The sequence below is a fragment of the Myotis myotis genome, unplaced genomic scaffold (assembly GCF_014108235.1).
Source record: "Myotis myotis isolate mMyoMyo1 unplaced genomic scaffold, mMyoMyo1.p scaffold_m19_p_21, whole genome shotgun sequence".
NCBI lineage: Eukaryota > Metazoa > Chordata > Mammalia > Chiroptera > Vespertilionidae > Myotis > Myotis myotis.
In genome coordinates, this window is record NW_023416326.1 from 11,979,724 (window position 1) to 12,001,641 (window position 21,918).

General features: G+C 45.2%; 1 protein-coding gene across 10 annotated transcripts in view; it reads right to left on the reverse strand.

The window, feature by feature from the left end:
• Positions 1-18,633: 18,633 nt before the first annotated feature.
• The window catches only part of CEP170 (centrosomal protein 170), a 100,123-nt gene continuing 96,838 nt past the window's right edge, over positions 18,634-21,918 (reverse strand). For all 10 annotated transcript variants that reach the window (XM_036355087.1, XM_036355089.1, XM_036355088.1 and 7 more), the window contains one exon: positions 18,634-20,979. In XM_036355087.1, the coding sequence (XP_036210980.1) occupies positions 20,690-20,979 (290 nt within the window). In that variant the 3' untranslated portion in view covers positions 18,634-20,689. The remainder of the gene's footprint in view (positions 20,980-21,918) is intronic.

The window sequence follows — 21,918 nt, forward strand, 5'->3', positions numbered from 1 at the left end:
AAGAAATAAAATGTTGGCTTTCTGGCTTATATGTATACTAGTACTTCCTTTAACCAGAAAGAAAATGTTCTTTCTTTAAAATTGACCATTGTTGGTGGCTTTGATTTTATTGTAAGTTTACCTCTGACCTCTTTAAATGTCACTGCATGAAACTGCCCAGCAGAATTCTCCATCTACATGCCCTCTCCATCTACATGCCCTCTCCTCAAACATTTAAAACACTAAACTCACTGTCTTTCCCTTTCCTTACAAGTTTAATCTCCCCTGCTTCCCGGATTCTCCATCTCTATGGCTAACACTCTTCTCCCAGGTTCCTCAGTCAATCAAGTCCCACCAGTGTTGCCCTTTTAATCTCTCTCAAATCTTTGACTCCATTTTTTCCTATGACCCCTGCCCCACTCCTCAGTCCATCATCAGGGTGTCAAGTTATGAAATTTATACTGAGATTTCTGCAGGGACATGGCTGAAATGTTAGCATTGTCATGCCTGCACTTTCTTCCCTGCAGATGGAATTATACAGAAGGCTGAATTACAATTAGAATAATGTTTATTGAGCAAGGAGCCACAATGAGGGAAGTAAGCTGGATAAAATTTTAGAAACATGCTTCATCCAAAACAGTCTCCCTCACAATAGAGATAATTGTGCCCAATGGGATAGAAAGATTGAACTCTGGGAATGACCTCTCTACTCTGGACAGGTTCTGGACTTGCACAGCCCATTAGCCTTCTGTTCAGTCTTATCCAAGACCAGAAATCAATCATTTTAAGATGACTCTCCATATCTCTCCTTTATCTTTTATTTCAACTTTTTCCACTTAAAAAATTTTTTTATGGTCACTATTACAGATGTCCCCTATTTCTCCCCCTTAGCCCACCTCCACCCATGCCCCCTGTCCCCTGACCTTCACCACTCTCTTGTCTGTGTCCATGGGCGATGCATATATGCTCTTTGGCTAATCTCTTCACCTTCTTTCACCCAGTCCCTCCACACCCCTCCCCTCTGACATCTGTCAGTCTGTTCCATGTATCCATGCCTCTGGTTCTATTTTGTGCACCAGTTTATTTTGCTCATTAGATTCCACATATAAGTGAGATCAGATGGCATTTGCCTTTTTCTGACTGACTTCTTTTGCTTAGCATAATAATCTCGAGGTCCATCATGCTGTCACCAAGGGTAAGAGTTCCTTCTTTTTTTTATAGCTGCATAGTAATCCACTGTGTAAATGCACCACAGCTTTTTTGTTTTGTTTTAATCTGTCTCTTCTTTAACTTCCTGATTTACAACTTTCAAGATACCCAAGTAGGGTGACCAAAATGGTTCCTGGAGAGAGCTGTCCGTGGTCCTGAACACTGTTGGCAACTCTTGTGATCCTCCTGACAACCACATTTTTCTCTGGAATTTTCAGTGTGTGCTGTTAACCCCTGGTTAGGTCAGATTCAAGGGGAAGATAGAAATAGTTTATAAAGGTAAAATACTAATGTTATGTACAGAAACTATATGCATGATTTTTCTATATGAAAATTTAATGAAGTGCCCAGCCAGTGGGGCTCAGTGGTTGAGTGTCAACCTATGAACCAGGAGGTCACGGTTTAATTCCCAGTCAGGGCACATGCCTGGCTTGTGGGCTTGATCCCCAAGGTGAGTTGTGCAGGAGGCAGCTGATCAATGATTCTCTCTGATCATTGATGTTTCTATCTCTCTTCCTCTTCCTTCCTCTCTGAAATCAATAAAAAATATATTTTCAAAAAATGTCATGAAGATAAAACTTCAGGAAATGCAGATATAAAAAAAAAATGATGTGGAGACTTTTCAGTCTCATGATAAAGAATGCAACAAAGAAATTATGTAAAGGCCCTGATACACATACATAAAATTATATAACCAAGCTTATAACTAGAAAACAGAGTTTTTATATGTTTATGATATATTACTCACAATTTTTTCAGTTATTATGCTTATAGATGAAGAAATGGAAGTTCATGGTTAGTAATTCAAACCTAACTCTATCTCCTCCAAAGTCAAATTTTCGTCACAATGCTATTCTGCCTCTCCATGGAAAGAGACAGACATCACATATAAATGAAATTTATACCCAGTGGCAAATTTTTGGGAAAAAAAAGGCTAAGGTTATTAATAAAAATCAAGACCCAAATTATCTCAAACTGGAATGACTGACTGACAACAACATAAAGACAATTCTCTGAAGGCTTAGTTCAAAGTGCTCCATTTGGGGGTGAAATAAAACAGTTTTACACTCACAGAATCAGACCTGGTCTGCTCCTGCTCACTTGAAAAGTGTCTCATCATTTTAGCTTTGTATGCTTCTTAGGTCAGTCTGGGTCCCAGCATGAAATAGTGGCATGGTCAGAACTGAACTAAGAAGAGTTTAATAAAGGACTGTTTATGGGGTTAAGGCAACTAACTAATAATGGTGACTCACCCAGGGACTGGCCCCGTAGCTTCCCACCATAGTCATGGGTAGAAGAATACAGCCATTACTCTTGTTAAAAATGATTTAAAAGTACCTTTTTGCACTTATCCTCAAAACTCCTGCTTGGGTCTCCCATGGGCCAAACCCAACCAGGAGCTAGAGAGCTGGGCAACCCGAGAGGTACATTCGGTAGAGGCCAGCCTCCTAAAGAATCTTTCAGGGAGGACAAAGTCAAGAATATATCCGGTGGGGAACAGACAGAGAATAACCAGCAAATTCCCTCTCATCTGACAGAGCGATTCAGATGCAAAACACAGACACAAATCAGGTCTGTTCATGTAGATTCGAGGTCTCGATCATCAGAGATCTCCGTCCCGTTGTCCTCTACACAGACCAGAACAAACATGGTGGAAATCATGCCAAATCTGAATGACTCACAGAGAAGGAGTCTTACACAAGCGGTGCACGCCAAGAAACCCAGCTGGTGTGTCAACCTTTACAAAACTACGGTGTTTACTCCTGGGTAGAAAAGACTCAGGAAAGACAAGTATGAAGGCTCATGCAAAAGTAGACTACAGTGGGGCCTTGACTTTCGAGTTTAATTCGTTCCGTGATGGAGCTCGTAACTCAAATTACTCATCTGTCAAATCAATTTTCACCATTACAATGAATTGAATGCTGGGCTAATGTTGTGGCATTCACTGTGACGTTCGTTGCGCCAACTAGCGGTGGGATATCTGAAGCTGGCTCGTAACCCGAATTTTAGCTCGCAACTCAAAGCAAAAAATCGGCCGAGAGACGGCTCGTATCTCGAAAAACTCATTAGTTGGGACACTCATAAGTCAAGGCCCCACTGTAATTTGTGATGGCCCAGAAAGCAGACTTTAGACACATGCAAGAGAGTTATTGGGAAGCAGAACCTAGCTTAACATATATAAGCAATAGATTCCTAATCTCAGAACAATCCAGCAGTGACATGGATTGCAATTGGAAGAGTCGTTCTTCATGAAATTCAATCATAGGCTAGGCTGCCACCTGCTGCCATAGAAGGGACTCCTGATCATTGATGTTTCTATCTCTCTTCCTCTTCCCTCCTCTCTGAAATCAATAAAAAATATATTTTCAAAAAATGTCATGAAGATAAAACTTCAGGAAATGCAGATATAAAAAAAAATGATGTTGAGACTTTTTAGTCTCATGATAAAGAATACAACAAAGAAAATAAGGAAAGGCCCTGATACACATACATAAAATTATATAGCAAAGCTTATAACTAGAAAACAAAGTTTTTATATGTCCTGAACTTGGTGGGACCTGCTAGTACTAAAGAAAAAATGATTGTCCCTTACTAAGGACCATGTAGACAAGACCCAAGAGTCTGAATTTGTCCAGATGTCCTCTCTGCTCCTGACACATAGACACGAAACTAGCAATCCCTCCATCAACAATACTGGAGTTTTTTCACTTTTCAGAGTTCAATGGATGGTGACCGGATATCCTGAAGCTCAGCATGCTTCTAAATCCTCTCAAAACAACAAATATTCATCAAGACAGAGCAGTTCCATGCTTAACTCAGGCCTCACCTCCTACCTCCTTCCTTGGCCATGACTAGACAGAACAGCTGTTCCCAACAGACAGAATAAAGGCCTGTTGAAAGTATGGTGCTTCCAGATAGAGGAGCCAATGCCTGACTCTAGAAGGTCTTCAAGAAAAAAAATGCTGAGGTGGTAACATAGATAACTGTTCATAACCTATTCTGTGAGAAAGGTTGTCAAACAGTATACATATCAATAAATATATCTATTTATTTATTTCTGTATATCTATCTATATTGTGTATGCAGATATAAACAGTCTAAATACTTATGTAGATATAGATATATACATTCTAAATATATATCCAAAGAAATAATAGTTACCTCACCCTGGCTGGTTTGGCTCAGTGGCTAGAGCGACGGCCTGCGGACTGAGGGGTCCCAGGTTCGATTCGGGTCAAGGGCATGTACCTTGGTTGTGGGCACATCCCCAGTGGGAGTTGTGCAGGAGGCAGCTGATCGATGTTTCTCTCTCATTGATGTTTCTGGCTCTCTATCCCTCTCATTTCCACTCTGTAAAAAATCAATAAAATATATATAATTTTTTTAAAAAGAAATAATAGTTACCTCTAATTTGTGGAATCAGAATTGCCTTCTGTTTTCTTCCTGTTGCTTACTCTATGCTCTATAATAAACATGCATTTTTAACTAGGAAAGTATCTTTTTTTTCTCTTGTGCTTTTAGATTTCCTTTAAGAGAGAGGAGGACTGTCTGTCTGTGTAGCCTTTTAGAAACCGTGGCTACTATGGAAGGTTGGCATGTCCCTATTTTTTCAGAGTTTGGATTCTGACCTAGAAGGGACGTAAAAATCTGCCTGGAACCCAGGCTTGGTGTGCTGTCTTCTTGCTAAAGTGTTTTCATGGATCATGAACCACAGAAGTGACTTCAGCGATTCAGAGCCTGCAAAACAGAAGGCACAAATGATCCACGACAGATAAGTGATGGAGAGCAAAGGGAAGGCAGGGAACGTGGGGCCTTCGGAAACACATGATTAATTGCCTTTTGAAGTCCAGCTGCACTCTGCTCTGCTCCCCAAACTCCCTTATGTAATTACTAGAGGCCCAGTGCACGGATTCATGCACTGGTGGGGTCCCTTGGACTGGCCTGTGGAGATCGGGCTGAAACTAGCTCTCCGACATCCCCTGAGGGGTCCCGGATTGCGAGAGGGCAGTTCTTAGGTGACGCACCCCAGAATTGGGCTCCCTCCTCTCTGGTTCCAGGTGCGTCACCCAAGAACTGCAGCTGCCAAGTCACTGAAGTTAGGCAGCTCCTGCATTGAGCGTCTGCCTCCTGGTGGTCAGTGCGTGTCATAGCTACCGGTCAGAAGGTTGAACGGTCAGTCGCTTAGACTTTTATATACAGTGGGGCCTTGACTAACAAGTGCCCCGACTAATGAGTTTTTCGAGATACTAGCCGTCTCTCGGCTGATTTTTTGCTTTGAGTTGCGAGCTAAAATTCGGGTTACAAGCCAGCTTCAGATACCCCACCGCTAGTTGGCGCAGCGAACGTCACAGTGAACACCCCAACATCAGCCCAGCATCACGCGTCTCACTCGTCCACTTTTTGATTTGACAGATGAGTAATTTGAGTTACGAGCTCCGTCACGGAACGAATTAAACTCGTAAGTCAAGGCCCCGCTGTATATAGATGACTTAAAATGGCTTGTTTTAGAAAACCCAAAGGCCCTGCAGTGATGTGCCAAGGGCAGGGTGAAGGGAATGGCCAGCCCCCACAGGGTAAGCAAGGAGGCCTTGTCTGTAGAGAATTCAAACACAATAACAAAACCAAGTAAAAGTGTGTTTGCTTTTAAAATCACTGCACTTCAGCCATGCAACTTCACCCTCGGTACTTTGCTAAGGGCGCCATAGACTCCAGGGAAGGGAGGCGGGGAGAGGAGGAGGGGGGAAAGGAGGAGGGGGGAGAAGAGGAGGCGAGGAGGGGGAAGGAGGGCTGGGAGGGGGGGACAGAATTCTCAGATGGGACAGGGGACTGTCTTCCCTGACCTTGAAGAAGATAACCTTTCATGCCCTGTGATGCACACCTCCTTTCCCTCTTACTTTTCATCCCCCCCCCCCCCTCTCCTCATTCCTCTTCTCTTTCCTTTTGTTTCATTCTGTTTGGAGGGTGTGGGAGGGACCTGTATTCCTTTACGTCAGGGGTGGGGAATATCTGGCCCCTGGGCCATAGAAGGCCCGAGAAGTCATTTGGTCTGGCCCTGCCAAGGCTTTGGGGGTGAGTTAATTAAATGTTTGACCAAACAGAGCAGGCTGATGATTAAGTTGAGAATTTTGTATGACCCTTGAACAATGTTAGAAACATCCAAATGGGCCTTGGCAGGAAAAAAGGTTCCCCACCTTTTGCTTAAGTAGAAGTGGTGTCAGTGGGCCCCCTATATCTCAACCCCCCAGCAAGGGACAGATTGCAAGACTGGAAGGTTTCTGTGTATTTGTTACTGTCACTAGACCAACAATCCATTTTAAGTGGATTGTAGGGCCATAATACTATTTCTCCCTTTAGTGGCAATGTTTACCCCCAAAAGTTCCTCAGTGCTCTGAAGAACTAATTGTTTGTTCTTCTTTTATTCACCCCTACATTTATTTTTGCTTAATATATATATTTTTAAAATATATTTTATTCATTTTTTGTACAGAGAGGAAGGAAGAGGGATAGAGAGTTAGAAACATCGATGAGAGAGAAACATGGATCAGCTGCCTCCTGCACACCTCCTACTGGGGATGTGCCCGCAACCCAGGTACATGCCCCTGGCCGGAATCGAACCTGGGACCCTTCAGTCCGCAGGCCGACGCTCTATCCCCTGAGCCAAACCGGTCAGGGCTGTTAAATAACTTTTAAAATTGGTTTCAGAGAAGAAAGGAGAGGGAGAGATAGAAACATCAATGATGAGAAAGAATCATCGATTGGCTGCCTCCTGCACGCCCCCTACTGGGGATCAGCTCAAACCCAGGCATGTGCCCTGACCGGGAATCGAACTGTGACCTCCTGGTTCATAGATCGACGCTCAACTCCTACATTTATATGCAACTTCTCTGCAAATGTTAGGGTTTGATCATCCAAGGACAACACTTTTTAGAAAATTGTATTTCTTACATGCTGTGTGTTATTTTGCAGGTGTCTAATGATAATGATTTCTATGCCATTGTACTGTTAAAATTACCCCCTTGCTATTGGATGTGGAGTACTGTTTCTGTTGTATCTCCAATTGTAGAAGGTTACTATGCCTACAGATTGCACAGGGACTGAAATACCTTCAAAGATGTGTGCTCTTTGTTTCCATTCATAGGATATTTTTAGTTTTGGAAGTCTTTTCAGGTAAGGTCGAATCCCTGGTACTGATGAAACGCCCAAAAGAGCAATTCTATTATTATAATCCTATTATTCTAGTTCAACTGGATTTATCTCATTTTCACCACAATGAAATTGAAACAGAATAGAATATTTTCTTATTTTTTTTAGACTTGAATCAACTCCAGGATCCCAACATTACACAAGTAGCAGTGGGAAAGACCGAGGCATTGAAAATGCTAGACCGTGAGTTCCAGTTTAACCGGATTTTAACTCTTTTTTTGTTTGTTTGCTTTTCATCCTCACATGAGGATATTTTTCCATTGCTTTTCTGAGAGAGGAGGGAAGGGAAGGAGTGGGGGAGAGAGGTACCTTTGACAGGAAATCGAACCTGAGACCTTTTGGTGTGTGGGCTGATGCTCTAACCACTGAACCCACCAGCCAGGGCCTGATTTTAACTCATTTTAAAAGTAATCTTTTAAAAAATATATATATATTTTATTGATTTTTTACAGAGAGGAAGGGAGAGGGATAGAGAGTTAGAAACATTGAAGAGAGAGAGACATCGATCAGCTGCCTCCAGCACACCTCCTACTGGGGATGTGCCTGCAACCAAGGTACATGCCCTTGACTGGAATCGAACCTGGGACTCTAGAGTCCGCAGGCCGACGCTCTATCCACTGAGCCAAACCGGTTAGGGCAAAAGTAATCTTTCATAGCATTTTTTCTTCTAGTATTCCTGGTAAAGAGCTAGACTCTGTAGATAATAATAGTCTAGCAGCCATTTTCCAACAGGGCTTCTTACCTCTGTATACTGGGATGAAGCTCAGACTTAATTCTCAGTGTCCTGTTTGTCAACCTACTGGATCCACCAATGGACTGAGACCTATCAGAACTGCACAATTTGCATACATTTGCATTGTCATTTGCACACAATAGACCTAACTGGGGACTTCTGCTATCAACAGTGGTCTCCCCTTTGCCTCCAAGGAACACAGTGTAAGTTGCTACCCGAGTCTGTGTCTCCTGGCTGCAGCTCCTTGTGCTCAAATAAGTGCTTTTAATTCTTTATGAGAGTCTAAAATTAACTGCGGTTTACAGGGCTTACAGGCACAAATACCACACCCCCATCCCTACATGTGCCTGTGAGGGTACCCAGTGGGGAGGATTTGGTCTCCGGTTTTGTGTATTTATTCTTTGCTTATGGCATCTTCAGAGGCACAGGGGGAACTTCTACGAATGACTAATTGAGCAATTACGTTAAACCCAGCAACTAAAACTCCCTTAAAAGAAAACACTTGAGGTCTTCTCTCTAGGAAGGAATTGTGCCGAGACTTCCCAAAGCTTTTATGAAGATTAAGAAATTGAATTGTCACCCCATCGGCGTGGCTGCATTGTTGAGCGTCAACCTATGAACCAGGAGGTCACGGTTCCATTCCCCGTCAGGGCACATGCCCGGGGCTGTGGGCTCAATCCCCAGTGGGGGGCGTGCAGGACGCAGCCCATCAATGATTTTCTCTCATCATGGATGTTTCTATCTGTCTCTCCCTCTCCCTTCCTCTCTGAAACCAATAAAAATATATTTTAAAAAAGTTTTCAAAGGTGTTTGAGGAGTCTGGATAATAGTGTCAACATCGCATGTTTGGGAAATTTATAAAGATTTGCATTAATGAGGTGTTTACTTTGGACCTAACAGAACAAGCTAGCGCAGCCCCTTCCCCTAATATAGCTCCCAGCACGTGGCTGCTGAGCACTGACATGTAACCAGTGTGGCTGAGGACTTGAATATTAAATTGTCTTTCATTTTAATTAATTTAAATGGCCACATGTGGCTCGTAGATACTTATTACACCGAGCAGCATTCGAATCATGACAAAAATAGGAACCCGTAATATTAAAGGAAGGTCCTAATGATAATAACACTTATAACGGCACTTATTATCATTATAAACGGCACTTATTCTTATTAGAAGCATTTAAACGTCTACACCAGAGCGTCCTAAACTCATTTCACAAATAACACTCTCCCCTCGGGAAATACTGCATTTAATAAAGTGTTTAACCAACCGACATTAAACAGGGCTTGTCAGATTCTTTACTGTGCATACGCATTGCGCGTGTGCAGGAACGGGACATGGTAGCAGGCTTCTGAAGGTTCCCCCCAAGGTTGCTTAGCCCCAGAACTCCTTGGCCCTTTTAACACCCGAAACTCGCGTCTGGGAAATGTCCTGAGACGCAGTTTGGGCGAACGGATGTCCCCACCCCTCCCTGGCCCATCCCCTTCCAGCCCTCGTCCCCCTCCCCTCCTGCTTTTGAATTGAGCCTACCTGGGGGCTCAGCATTAGGACCTGAGTGGAGACACTTTCTCTCTGGCTGTGCTCCTCATTCCTGTCCCTCACCCGCCTCACCTACATTCTTTGACGAGCAACACTAAGGCAGTTTCCATGTCAGAGCCTAAAGCAGTTGTTTTTATTTATTTTTTTAAAAAAACCAGAATACGATTATATTTAATGCACACGTTTGATACAACCAAAAAGTAGGACACCAGAGTGAAATAGTAACAAAAAACATGGTAGTTCATTTGCAATGCATGAGACGTGGTTAACATCTTTTCGTCATAAACAAGCGCTTAAAAACCAGTGACAGAGATTACCATCATGCAAGGAAAGTGGGGAAAAAAAATTTAAAAAGAGAAGCATGCTTTACACATGATTTCATATAGAAAATGGTACAATCGCTCTATAAAGTGGATGACAACAGTGCCGCGTTACTACAAATGCTTTAGATATATGCATTTACACTGACTTGTGAGGATGCCTAGTAAAATGAGAAATAAAAACAAGCTTCAAATGGGGGCTCTGGGCGTGAAAAGCCTACATCATTCTTGGCTTGTCATGGAGTATTGGGTTTTGTTTTGGTTGGGAAAGGATTATGAAGTCATGACTGACCCACCTACGTAATTCCGCTCTACAACATGAAGAAGGCTACGCCAAGGCACATCATAATCAAATTGCTTTAAGCCAGGCCTGGCTGGTGTGGCTCAGTGGTAGGGCACTGACCTATGAACCTACCTATCGAATCACTGTTCGATTCCCGGTTAGGACATATGCCTGGGCTGTGGGCTCAACCCCCAGTGTGGGTCGTGCAGGAGGCAGCCGATCCATGATTCTCTCTCATCATGGATGTTTCTCTCTCCCTCCCCCTCACCCTTTCGCTCTGAAATCAATAAATACAGATATTTTTAAAAATTGCTTTAAACCAGTTTTCAAGGGGAAAAAATCTTAAAAGCAGCCTGAGCCGAAACCAGTTTGGCTCAGTGGATAGAGCATCAGCCTGCGGACTGAAAGGTCCCAGGTTCGATTCCGGTCAAGGGCATGTACCTGGGTTGCGGGCACATCCCCAGTAGGAGATGTGCTGGAGGCAGCTGATCGATGTTTCTCTCTCATCGATGTTTCTAACTCTCTATCTCTCTCCCTTCCTCTCTGTAAAAAATCAATAAAATATATTTAAAAAAAAAAAAAAAGCAGCCTGAGAACCAGAAGTGGGAGATCTGTCCCAAAGCAGCAAAGTGCCCTCAGCATGACCCCACCTTCCACGGCCCCTCCCTCATCCAGGCCCTGTTACACTGGAGAATGCAGGCCCCCCGCCCCCTGCCTCCTCCACCCTCTCACTACTTACCTGCACCTGCGGTGGTTTGGCTGGGAGGCAGCTGACCGCAGCCACTGCGCCAGTCCAGGTCAATCAGAGAAGCTGGACCACTGGGGGACTTTATAGGAGATGTGCACTCACAGGGCAGGCAGCCGGGAAGGGAAGGGGGATGGGAAGTGGGGGTGGAGGAGTGGCGGGGGAGCAAGAACCAAGTGAAACCCACAGACATGAACTTGAGCCCAGAAGAAATGGACGGGAGTCCTTGCTGGTTCTTGCTGCCTCTGCCCTTGATGGTATAGATGCCCCCCAGAAGCCAGGACCCTTCCTTCCACAGCCAAACAGGCACCCAGGGGTGGGAGACACCGAGGGAGGACCCAGGAGAGGATGCAGCAGCTGCAGGCCCTGCACCTGCTAACGAGGTGAGCAGGGGGAGGAGTGGCGGGTGTGTGAGCTACCGGTGGCTGCCCCTTCACTTACTGCCCCCAAGTCTGCTGTAAGAATCTCTCTAGGGGTCCAGCCTGGCCAGAAACCAATAGCAACGAGATTTCCACACCATGCAGTTCAGCCTAATCGACACAGGAGAAACCACCACAGCAAGGAAAATGGCATTTGTGGGTAGCAGAGGATTTCACTTACCCAGGCTCCTTCTGGTCTCAGTCAGCATTGATCATCAAAAACGCGTGTGCGGGTGGGCGACCTAAGCTCATGGATTTAGCTGTAATCACCTTTCTCGGTGTTTACAAATCCTGCCAGAACGCAGCGATGGATTCACCAGGTGCAAGCGACTCAAGATGCCTTTTAAAAAAATGTGTTTTTATTGATTTTGAGAGAGAGAGAAGAAGAAGGGAAAGGAATAGAGAGATAGCAACATCCATGAGAGAGAAACATCATTGATCGCCTGCCTCCTGCATGCCCCACACTGGGGATCGAACCCACAACCCAATCATGTGCCCTGACCGGGAATCGAACCAGTGACCTCCTGGGTCATAGGTTGATGCTCAACCACTGAGCCACACCGGCCGGGCTCAAGATGCATTTTGATAGAGAGGCCACACATTGGATCAAGGATTTACAAGAACACAAACCCACTAAATAACTGCAAAGAAAGATCCCCTCCATAGAGAACTCTCTCCTCCCCCAACCCCCAAGGCTGCAGGGAAGGCCTGAGGGTATCTGCTCTCAGAAAGGGAGATACTGGCAAACTGCTGGGGAGCCAGCAGGGAATTAGGTAGTTAATGAACCTGGGTCCTGGCTGCCTCCAAAAGCTGATTTTCCAAGCGTGGGCCCTGAGGTTCGTTTAGTCCAGTGGTTCTCAACCTTCCTGATGCTGCGACCCTTTAATACAGTTCCTCATATTGTGGTGACCCCCAATGTCATTGTTACAAATTGGACATAATGAAAGCATAGTGATTCATCACAACAACAATATGTAATTATAGATGTGTTTTCCGATGGTCTTAGGTGACCCCTGTGGAAGGGTCGTTCGACCCCCAAAGTGGTCGTGACCCACAGGTTGGCGACCCACAGGTTGAGAACCGCTGGTTTAGTCTGATGCAGAAAAGAACTCAAGGGCCACAAAATGCGGGGTAACAGTGTCTTCCCTGCGCGTGGCCATTCCTCCACGAGGGGGTGAGGGAAAGATCTGGAAGCAGCGTCGCTGGGACCTCAGGGTGCTAACAGCTGTGAGAGGGGCAGCCAGCTCTCCCCAGACAGAGAGGCAAGGGGGCTCCCCTGGGAGAGCCAAATGCAGTAAAAGAGCCTGGGGGGCCCTTGGGGGTCGGAGGGGAGGAAGTGGGGCCTGGTAACGGGCCACCGGATGCAAACAGGCCCCAGCGGGAGCAGCGGGGGACTCACCTTCAGTCGGAGGGCTTCTGGGAACCAAAGCGGAAACACACACACACACACACACACACACACACACGCACGCGCACGCACACATGCACGCGCAGGCACACATACATGCACACACTCATGCACACGCACGCACGTGCACTAGCGCCCCATACATGTACTCACGCACACGCACACACGCACGCACACAGGCACTCACACATATGCACATGCATGCCCACAGCACCCCCCCACACGCACACGTGCACGCACACACTCATGCACACGCACGCACGTGCACTAGCACCCCATACATGTACTCACGCACACGCACGCACACAGGCACTCACACATATGCACATGCATGCCCACAGCACCCCCCCCCACGCACACGTGCACGCACACACTCATGCACACGCACGCACAAGCACTCATGCACTCAGACATAGGCACTCGCACCCGTACGCATCATCGGCCCCCTCCCTGCCCCCCTCCGCCCCGGGGTCCTTCTCACGCCCCCAACACTCAGGGCGGCCCTCCGAGCTCCGGTTATTGGGCCTAGAGCCGGAGGAAGGTTGGAGCCCCGACCAGACCGTTTGACCCTTTGCTGTCCCGGGACTGGTCTGAACCATCCGGCTCCAAGGCCCCCCGCGGAGGAGGCTGGGCCCTGGTTGCTACCCACACAGAACACAGAACCGAATCCCTTTCCAGAAACGACCGTCACAGGACGGGGGCATGTTCACGAAGCAGAGCTGAGCCGCTTGGAGTGATGGATGCTCAGCCCGGAACCGGAGCGGCTGGCTCTTCCAGGATCAATCAATTACCCCGGCTCCGAATCAATAACCCGGGCTCCGAATCAATAACCCGGGCTCCGAATCAATAACCCCGGCTCCGAATCAAAGCCGGCGCTGCCGTCGGACCCTGGTGCCCGCGGCTGATGGGGAACCGCCGGCTGGTGGAATCCCGCTTCTCCCGGCCCATTGGATAGGAATTGCCAGCTTCCAGCCAAGAAACAAGGACAGGAACACAGAGGAGATTCGAGTCCGGTCTGCTTGTGTACGAGCTGCCCTTGGACACAGGACAGGACTTTATTTTACGTTTTTTTTTTTTAAGTGGAATTCTTTACGTCGGGGCCCTTCTTCCCTGGGATTCAGCCTTGTAGATGCTGCTTCCTATTAATTATTAAACTCTATTAATTATTAACGGACCACCGGATGGGCTTCTGGGAACCAAAGCGGAAACACACACACGCATGCACGCGCACGCACACGTACACGTGCACGCACTCACACATACATGCACACACTCATGCACACGCACGCACGTGCACTAGCACCCCATACATGTACTCACGCACGCAAGAATCTGGTTGTGATTTGGGGACAACTGAAAGGAGACCATGGAGTACCATCTTTACCCAATAAACACATGGCCGAAGAGGCACACGTAAATTCAGTTTTGGTAGATCAGATGGCCGATCTAATTCCACCAGGAATGCTGCCATTTAGGGGGATGTGATGGGAAATTCTTTTGTGAAACCAAAAGTCCTCTTAAAATATATGAATGGTATTTATCTTTTATTCTTTTTGGTAAATACAAATTTCATAGAAATGCACAGAGCACTTTTCTGGATCTCTCTCTAGGCACCCATTTTCTTCTTTTTTTAAATTGATTTCAGAGAGAAAGGGAGAGATAGAAACATCAATGATGATATAGAATCACCGATTGGCTGCCACCTGCACGCCCCCTACTGGTGGTGGTGGGGAATCTCGCCCACAACCCAGGCATGTGCCCTTGGCTGGAATCGAACCTGGGACCCTTTAGTCTGCAGGCCTACGCTCTATCCACTGAGCTCTGAGGACATTTTTTCATTGCTTATTAGAGAGATTGGAAGAGAGAGGGAAAGACAGAGAGAAACATCAATGTGATGCGAGAGAAACACTCCGATTGTTTGCCTCCTTCAGGAGCCCTGACCAGGGCCCAGGCTAGGAAGGACCTTGCAACAGAGGTCGTGCCCTTGACTGGAGTCAAACCTGGGACCCTTGGGTCCGCAGTCCAATGCTCTATCCACTGAGCCAGACCAGCCAGGGTGAGAGACATGTTTCTTTCTATTTGCTCTAGCACTCGGCTGTATCTTTATTCTACCCTGGCTAGTCTAGTCACCAATCTCATCATGGGCCTTCCTGAGATCTAAATCCTATCAGCACCTGTCTCAGGCCTGAGCAATACAGGCGCTTGTATTTGTTGAATGAATGAGTGCCTGGAGGGTTCAACTCACATTGTTTAGTGTAGCAGTCGGCACACATATGCCTCTCCTTGCTACCAAGAGATGACGACTGAAAACATGAATCAACTTTTATTATTATTGTTATTATTGGTTTTTAGCGAAAGAGAAAGTGAGAGGGGGAGAGAGAGAGAGAAATTGATGTGAGAACAAAACATCAATTGGCCGCCTCCCAACTGGGGACTGAGCCTGCAAATAAAAATAAATAAATAAATAAACAAACAAACACACAGTGCTCATGATGGAAGTTCAATAATCAGAAATAACAATGATCTTAATAATGATAATGATTTTTAAAAAAAATATATATTTTTATTTCAGAGAGGAAGGGAGAGATAAACATCAATGATGAGAGAATCATTGATCGGCTGCCTCCTGCACGCCCCCTACTGGGGATCCAGCCTGCAACCTGGGCATGTGCCCCCGACTGGAATCGAACCTGGACCCTTCAGTCCTCGGGCTGATGCTCTATCCACTGAGCAAGACCAGCTAGGGCGATAATAATGATTTTGTACATAGATGCCCGACTCTTCCATGGTTCAGCTTCCAGAATGTGGGTGAGGCATCTCATCGGCATTTGCCCAGTGGGTGGGTGATGGTAGCCCTGGTGTGGTCTGGAGCGGTGGAAGACACTGAGAGACAGACAAGCTTGCAAGTGAGAAATTGCCTTCTCTCACAAAACCATTAGGACTTGGCCATCCATGGATTACCTGGATTCTTCTTTTAAGCTATTAAACAGGTTACCTCCATCTATATGTCCTCCTGGCAAAATGAGGCCCTTCCATTTCCTGTTGAAGCATAAAATAATTCCACCAGTTACTCTGTTTGAAATAACTCAAGCCTCCAGAATTTCCCTGCCTCCTGGTAACCTGGTTGGCGAACTCATCACCCGGGTTCCCTGCACTTGGGAGAGGCACTTTGGGATGTGTTCTTCCCCGTCTCCCCGAGAGGCGCACGCACGCTCAGCAGACAGACGTATCTAGGGGTAGGTCAGCTCTTCCTAAGACAGACTTATTACAGAATAGAGGCCCAGTGCACAAATTTGTGCAGGGATCGAGGACAATCGGGCTGGATGGCCAGGGGGAGGGGACGCGGGAGATTGGCCAGCTAGCTCTGTTCCCAGTCGAGGGGGCAATTTGCATATTAGCATTTTATCATATAGTATTCTTCATTATAGGATCTTGAAGCATAAAAGGATTTTCAGATATTTTGCTCTTTCTCCAAATCCAATGAGGGTGAATCTTGGCTACTTACAGAATCCAGAGTTGAACATTAAGATAAGCAATGCAGCTGAAGCTACATACTGCCCTAGAAGCCCAGTGTCTTTATTGTCTTTATATCGTACCAGGTGAAGGAGGAAAATGCTTTCTTCAAGAAGGAAATGACCCGATGGCCTGTAATGAATGGCACCGTCTCCACACACATCGCAGCGGCGCGCTCCTGGAGGAGGCTGGGATGGATTGACTGCTTTCTCGGAACACCGGGCACGACCTACTTTATATAACACTGTTTCAATTCCGCTGCGTAGGAATGAAAGAGAGTCATTTCCAATGTGAAACGACAGCAGCCCCTGATGTGCGGTTTCCTCCTTGAGAGACACGGACTTGTCCAGTATCCTCCTTTGTGATTGAAAAAGAGCAGCTAAATTGCTTTAATTTTTCACAACCCAGATCATCACCGTTGTTGCACCGAGTACGTGCACGGGACAAAATCCGTGTCCTGCTGGCATTCCCTCCGTCCACCTCTCACTCCAGCCATGGCTACAGCCACCAGCTTTGAGAAGAGGTAACCTGGCAACACCCTGTGTGAGGCAGCATCTCCCTCGATGTTTGATAACAGAATGACACACCTGCAGGAACCAGCCCAGCATGCACACTAGCATCACCTGGATGTGTGAGAGAGTTAATGCCACGGGAGGGGGGGGGGGGAGGGCAGCCCTGGACCAATGGGACATGAGAGCTGGAGAGTAAGTGCTCCTCCCCACCTCCCTCCAGTGCTCAGTCTACCTGCTTATTGGGTGGCTCTGGTGGGATTAAGCCCCCCCCCATGGCCCATAAGGGGGGTGACCTGAGAAGGCATCAGCACTAACTTTTCCTTCTTCCCTATTTTCCTCTCCCCAAACCCCTCACACTTCTCTTCTAGGAACATTTCTTATAATTAGAAAATTCTGGAAGACAGTTAAGGCAACAATCGAGGCAAATATGTTAAGTCGCTTGTGATGGATTATCAAGAGAGATTTGGAGAAGTCCTCTAGTCCACTCCCTACATCACAGCTCTGTCATTGACCAAAGAGCCATTAAAAACAAACAAAACAAACTCTTTGAAAGATGGAATTCTAAAATCTTCTTTAGTAATTCCATTAGATATTCAGATCTCCATTGCATATACATTTTATCAAATAAGAGGCAGGAGACACAGGGGCCGGGATTTGGATGGAAGCCCTGGTGTCTGTAATTGCATGAGCTTAATGGATTTTGCTCTCTTCAGTAATGCTAGTTCAATTTCAGAGAAGTTCGTGCCAATTTAGTTCTTACATTTTTATCTGCTTTGAGTGTATATGACAAGTAGATGGGATGAAGTACTCTCCTTGTTAGACATGCCATAAATTCGTTATCAACTTTAATCTTTTAACTGACATTCTTTAAGCAAAAATAAAATTTTAAAAGGGAAGGAAATATATCCTATAACATTTTTGTAACTTGAAACAATTCAGGCAGTTCTTGGTAAAAACAAAATAGAAAGAAAAAATCCTCTCTTCTCTCTCTGATTATTTTAAAGATGTTCTCTTTGACTTGGTGTTCTAAAGGGCAGAAATACAGCTCAGAGACCAGCTAGTCAGATCCTCCGCTCCAGGTTACACATGACGAACCTGAGCAGCGGGAGTTGCAATCACTTCCCTGAAGCAAAAAGTGAAGTTTAGTTGCAAGATTTCTAACTCCGCTCAGTGGCTTTCTATTGTGATTACATGGGACTCAGGCCACTGGACTGGCCAGCTGCCCACTGTAGCAGGCACGACGGACATGACCTCTCTGAAAAAACCACATGAAAAACAAAGCTGTCAGAGATTCCCAGCCAAATGGTGTGGTCTGATGCGGCAGCCCGAGGTCTGGTCTGGGAGGATTTGCTTAGAAATGTCCCAAGAAAATAAGGCAGCCCAGCCGGTGTGGCTCAGGGGTTGAGCATCGACCTATGAACCAGGAGGTCGAGGTTCGATTCCCCGTCAGGGCACATGCCCGGGTTGTGGGCTCCATCTCCCGTAGGGGGCGTGCAGGAGGCAGACAATCAATGATTCTCATCATTGATGTTTCTCTCTCTCTTCTCCCTTCCTTTCTGAAACCAATAAAAATATATTAAAAACAATCAAACAAAAAAAGAAAATAAGGCAGCCTTCAGCTCCTCTTACCCGTGCTGCTCTTACATATTAATTAGAATGCAAGCATCATCCTACTGCTAGGCTTTGGGAAACGGTGTGTAAATGGTTATTTGGCAAAGTGATCAAGTATTAGCCATCCAGATGGTCTAAGAAATATACAACCATCACATAAAGTTCCAGAAACACTTTATTTAAAAATGGAGTTGTAAATGCATTAACAAAATAACATAAGTAATAAATGTAACAAAAATAAATAAGGAGAATAATGTATTCATAAAAAATAAAAATAACATAGTAAAAGGCCAAATGTTTATATTTAAACAAAACTGTGTAAACACTTAAACAATAATGTAAGTAGACAGACGCCGATATTTTCCTAAACTCCTTATCTGCTACTTCCAAGTGGATAGAATCGGTACCCAAACAATTGAAAAAAGAGGGAACAATGGTGATTATGTTTGAATTTTTTTCTTCAAATGGACTGACCCTGTTTTAATGTTTCATTTATTCCTTCAAAGCACTTGTATCTTTCCAATCATGTTCTTTAAAACCTTTTTTTTCCAGTTTCCTTTATTAGCATGGGCAACTTAGCTTCATTAGGAGAACAGTTCATTTACCCTTTTAAAAAAAATTGAAGAAAAATATGAGATCCATTACACCGCAGATCTTTTTTGCACATCTCTACAAAAAAAAAATAAATAAATAAAAAAATTTTTTTTTTTGCGTCTTTATTAAGTGGCCCAATGGTACAGGGTTTGTCAAATCCTGTAAGCTTCTGAAGTGTACACAGTTTGTTTCTTAAAACAAATGTAGCACGGGATTATTGCTGAAATATTAAAGACCATTTCATACATTTGCAAAGGTTGCACTTTAATCTTTATAGACTGGTGGGGTCAAGGGGAAGCTCCAAGACTGCTAATAATACATGAATTAGATTCACCCAAATTATAGTGTTCTGGAAACATGAAGATAATCGCTTTCTTTCTCAACTTACCCAAACGTGACCTTACTGGAAAGAGAAGGGAAGAGGTTAATAGGAGATATTTTTCATAGGCTTCCTGGTTAGTAACACAGGCCCACGCCTTTGTCATGTCGCCTTGCCGGGTCCTTATATTGAGTAAGACAGACACACGGGGTTCACTACGGGGTCCTACAGGGAATCACACAAGCAACTCACTGCTTGGGGGTGAAACTATCAACTAATCTCATGGCTACTGCTTCTCCAGGTCTCCGAAAGAAGAAAATTTTCACTGCATGATCGTTGCAAGGGGATTTTTTTTCCAACTGTCACATATAAACTTGGTAACACCGGACCAATATACATGTTCTTAGTTTTAAAAATATACTCCACCTAAACTATCTGTCTAGTTTAATCTTTCTAATTATCATTTGCCCTAAAATGAGAGACAAACTCTTACTTCCATTAAAAAAAAACAAAGAATATTGAAAAAAGTGCCAAATTCATCTCTTTGCAAGTGGAGTAAAATGCCGTGGGTTAGAACAAATACAGTCTCATCAGTCTCCTATGTACAAAAGGCGGTTAGTGCTGACTGATATATAGATATGTCCACCTACCACTCCCAGCGAATCTTAGTGCAAACATAATAGTTCATCTCCGTAAGCCCCAAGGCAATTTATGTCGCTACGGAGTTACATAAATCACATACATGTTGGAGAATTTCAGAACACAAGAACGACTTGTGAAAGGTCAGCTGGACTGTGGACAGTTAGATGTCACTGTATCCAATGGTCATGAGTGCTAATATAAATCCTGTTATTAAGAAGCAAATATAAGTGTGTAACAAATCTGTACAGATGGAGAGAAAGTCCATTTTGGGGAGCAGCTTGGCACAGAGGACACGGGGGTCAGAAATGGTAGGTATTTAGGTTGCTTGTAGGTCACAGCATGGCTTAAAAAAAAACTCACCAAAAACAAAGATCTGTGAAGGGAGAGGATGCAATGATGTAGTTCAGTTTGAAAATCATGAAACCACAAAAGGTGACATTGGCACGGTGTGCTTTTTCCTACATGTGCACCGAGTGGCTCCCCGGGTGGTTTGAAAGGATGGATCTGATGCCACATTATAGGAGAAAATAAATAAATAAAATTAAAAAGCCAGAGAGAGCCAGATTGTACTTGACCAAGCTGTCTTGTTTTGTGCAAGTCAACGCTATGCTGCTTCTAATGTTCCTAGTCTTTCCCCAGGTGCCTGCTTCCCAGAGAGTCATTCCGGCACCGGCACCTCCTCCTCTTCCCCGTCGGGGTTGAACCTGTTGAAGTGGATGCTGAAGTCAGCTTCCGACTCCGTGTTCTCAAACTCAGCTGAACTCGAGATGGCGGCAGGATGAAGAACCCTCGCGTCAGCCGGGCAAAGGGATGGGGTCTGCCCCGGGCTGCTGTGGTTGTTGACGGGGCTGGACTTCTGTTTGGGGGGAGACGGCAAGAGGGCATTGGGAAAGCCCATGTTGTTCAGAGCCTCCAGGGTTCCATCCGGGTCAATCATAGCATTGATCGCTGCAGGGAAAAAGGAATAGGGGGAAAAGACAACTGTCGATGCAGTACAGTTTGGATGTGAGCATTGCTTATGACTAGGATAGTGCTTTGAGTATTGGTGCCTTTATTTGATGCTTAATTTTGGAGACGCCTTTCTATACTGTTTTGAAAACCCCACTCTCCATCATTCTGGGCCTGTCTAGACTATACAGGCCTGAACGCTTTCCTGGCGCCTGGAGTAGCTCACTTATGGGCATTTCAGAGCCTGATGGAAGACTAGGATTTGGACATGTGGAATTTAGAAGAGATCTTTTTAAAATTTGCTTTCATTATTTTAAGATAAGTGAAAATATTGGTTATAATTTTAAAGAACACTCCTAGCCCTATTAATCACTCAAGCAACTGGGGATCAGTTGCTACTGATGGGGTTTGGGGAAACTGACATACATGAGGCAGTCTGGTGCCCCCATAGCATGTTGTCATCCTGCTGGTGAGAGCGCTAGGACATGAGCATGTGCAAGTGTGGATGTGTCACAGAGCCATGAAGATCCCCTCGTTGCCTAGATACTAACATCCCATAGCAGCCCCGGCAGGCCGAACAGATTTTGCCACCTCCATAGGAGGGGCCAGTTAAAACCAGTTTTCATCCAAAAGATCTTTGAGTGGATGAGGAAAAATCGTAGTCAGTGATTTTCAACTTGGCACTGGATAGAGTAGAGTTGGGAGAAGGAAGCGCCATAGACTTAAGAATCACTTAAGAGACCTTTGCCAATGTTCACCCCCATTCTACCAGCGAACACTCATGACCTGAGCAACCACTTTTACTCAGGGGGGATGTCCGCACCCTCAGGTGTGCTGAGGCAGAATAAAGTGTGAGGATCACTTAGGTAGGACTAACATATCATGTCTATGATCATTCAAGCAATAAGAATTGAGTAGAATCAGCAGTTCACTCTGAAA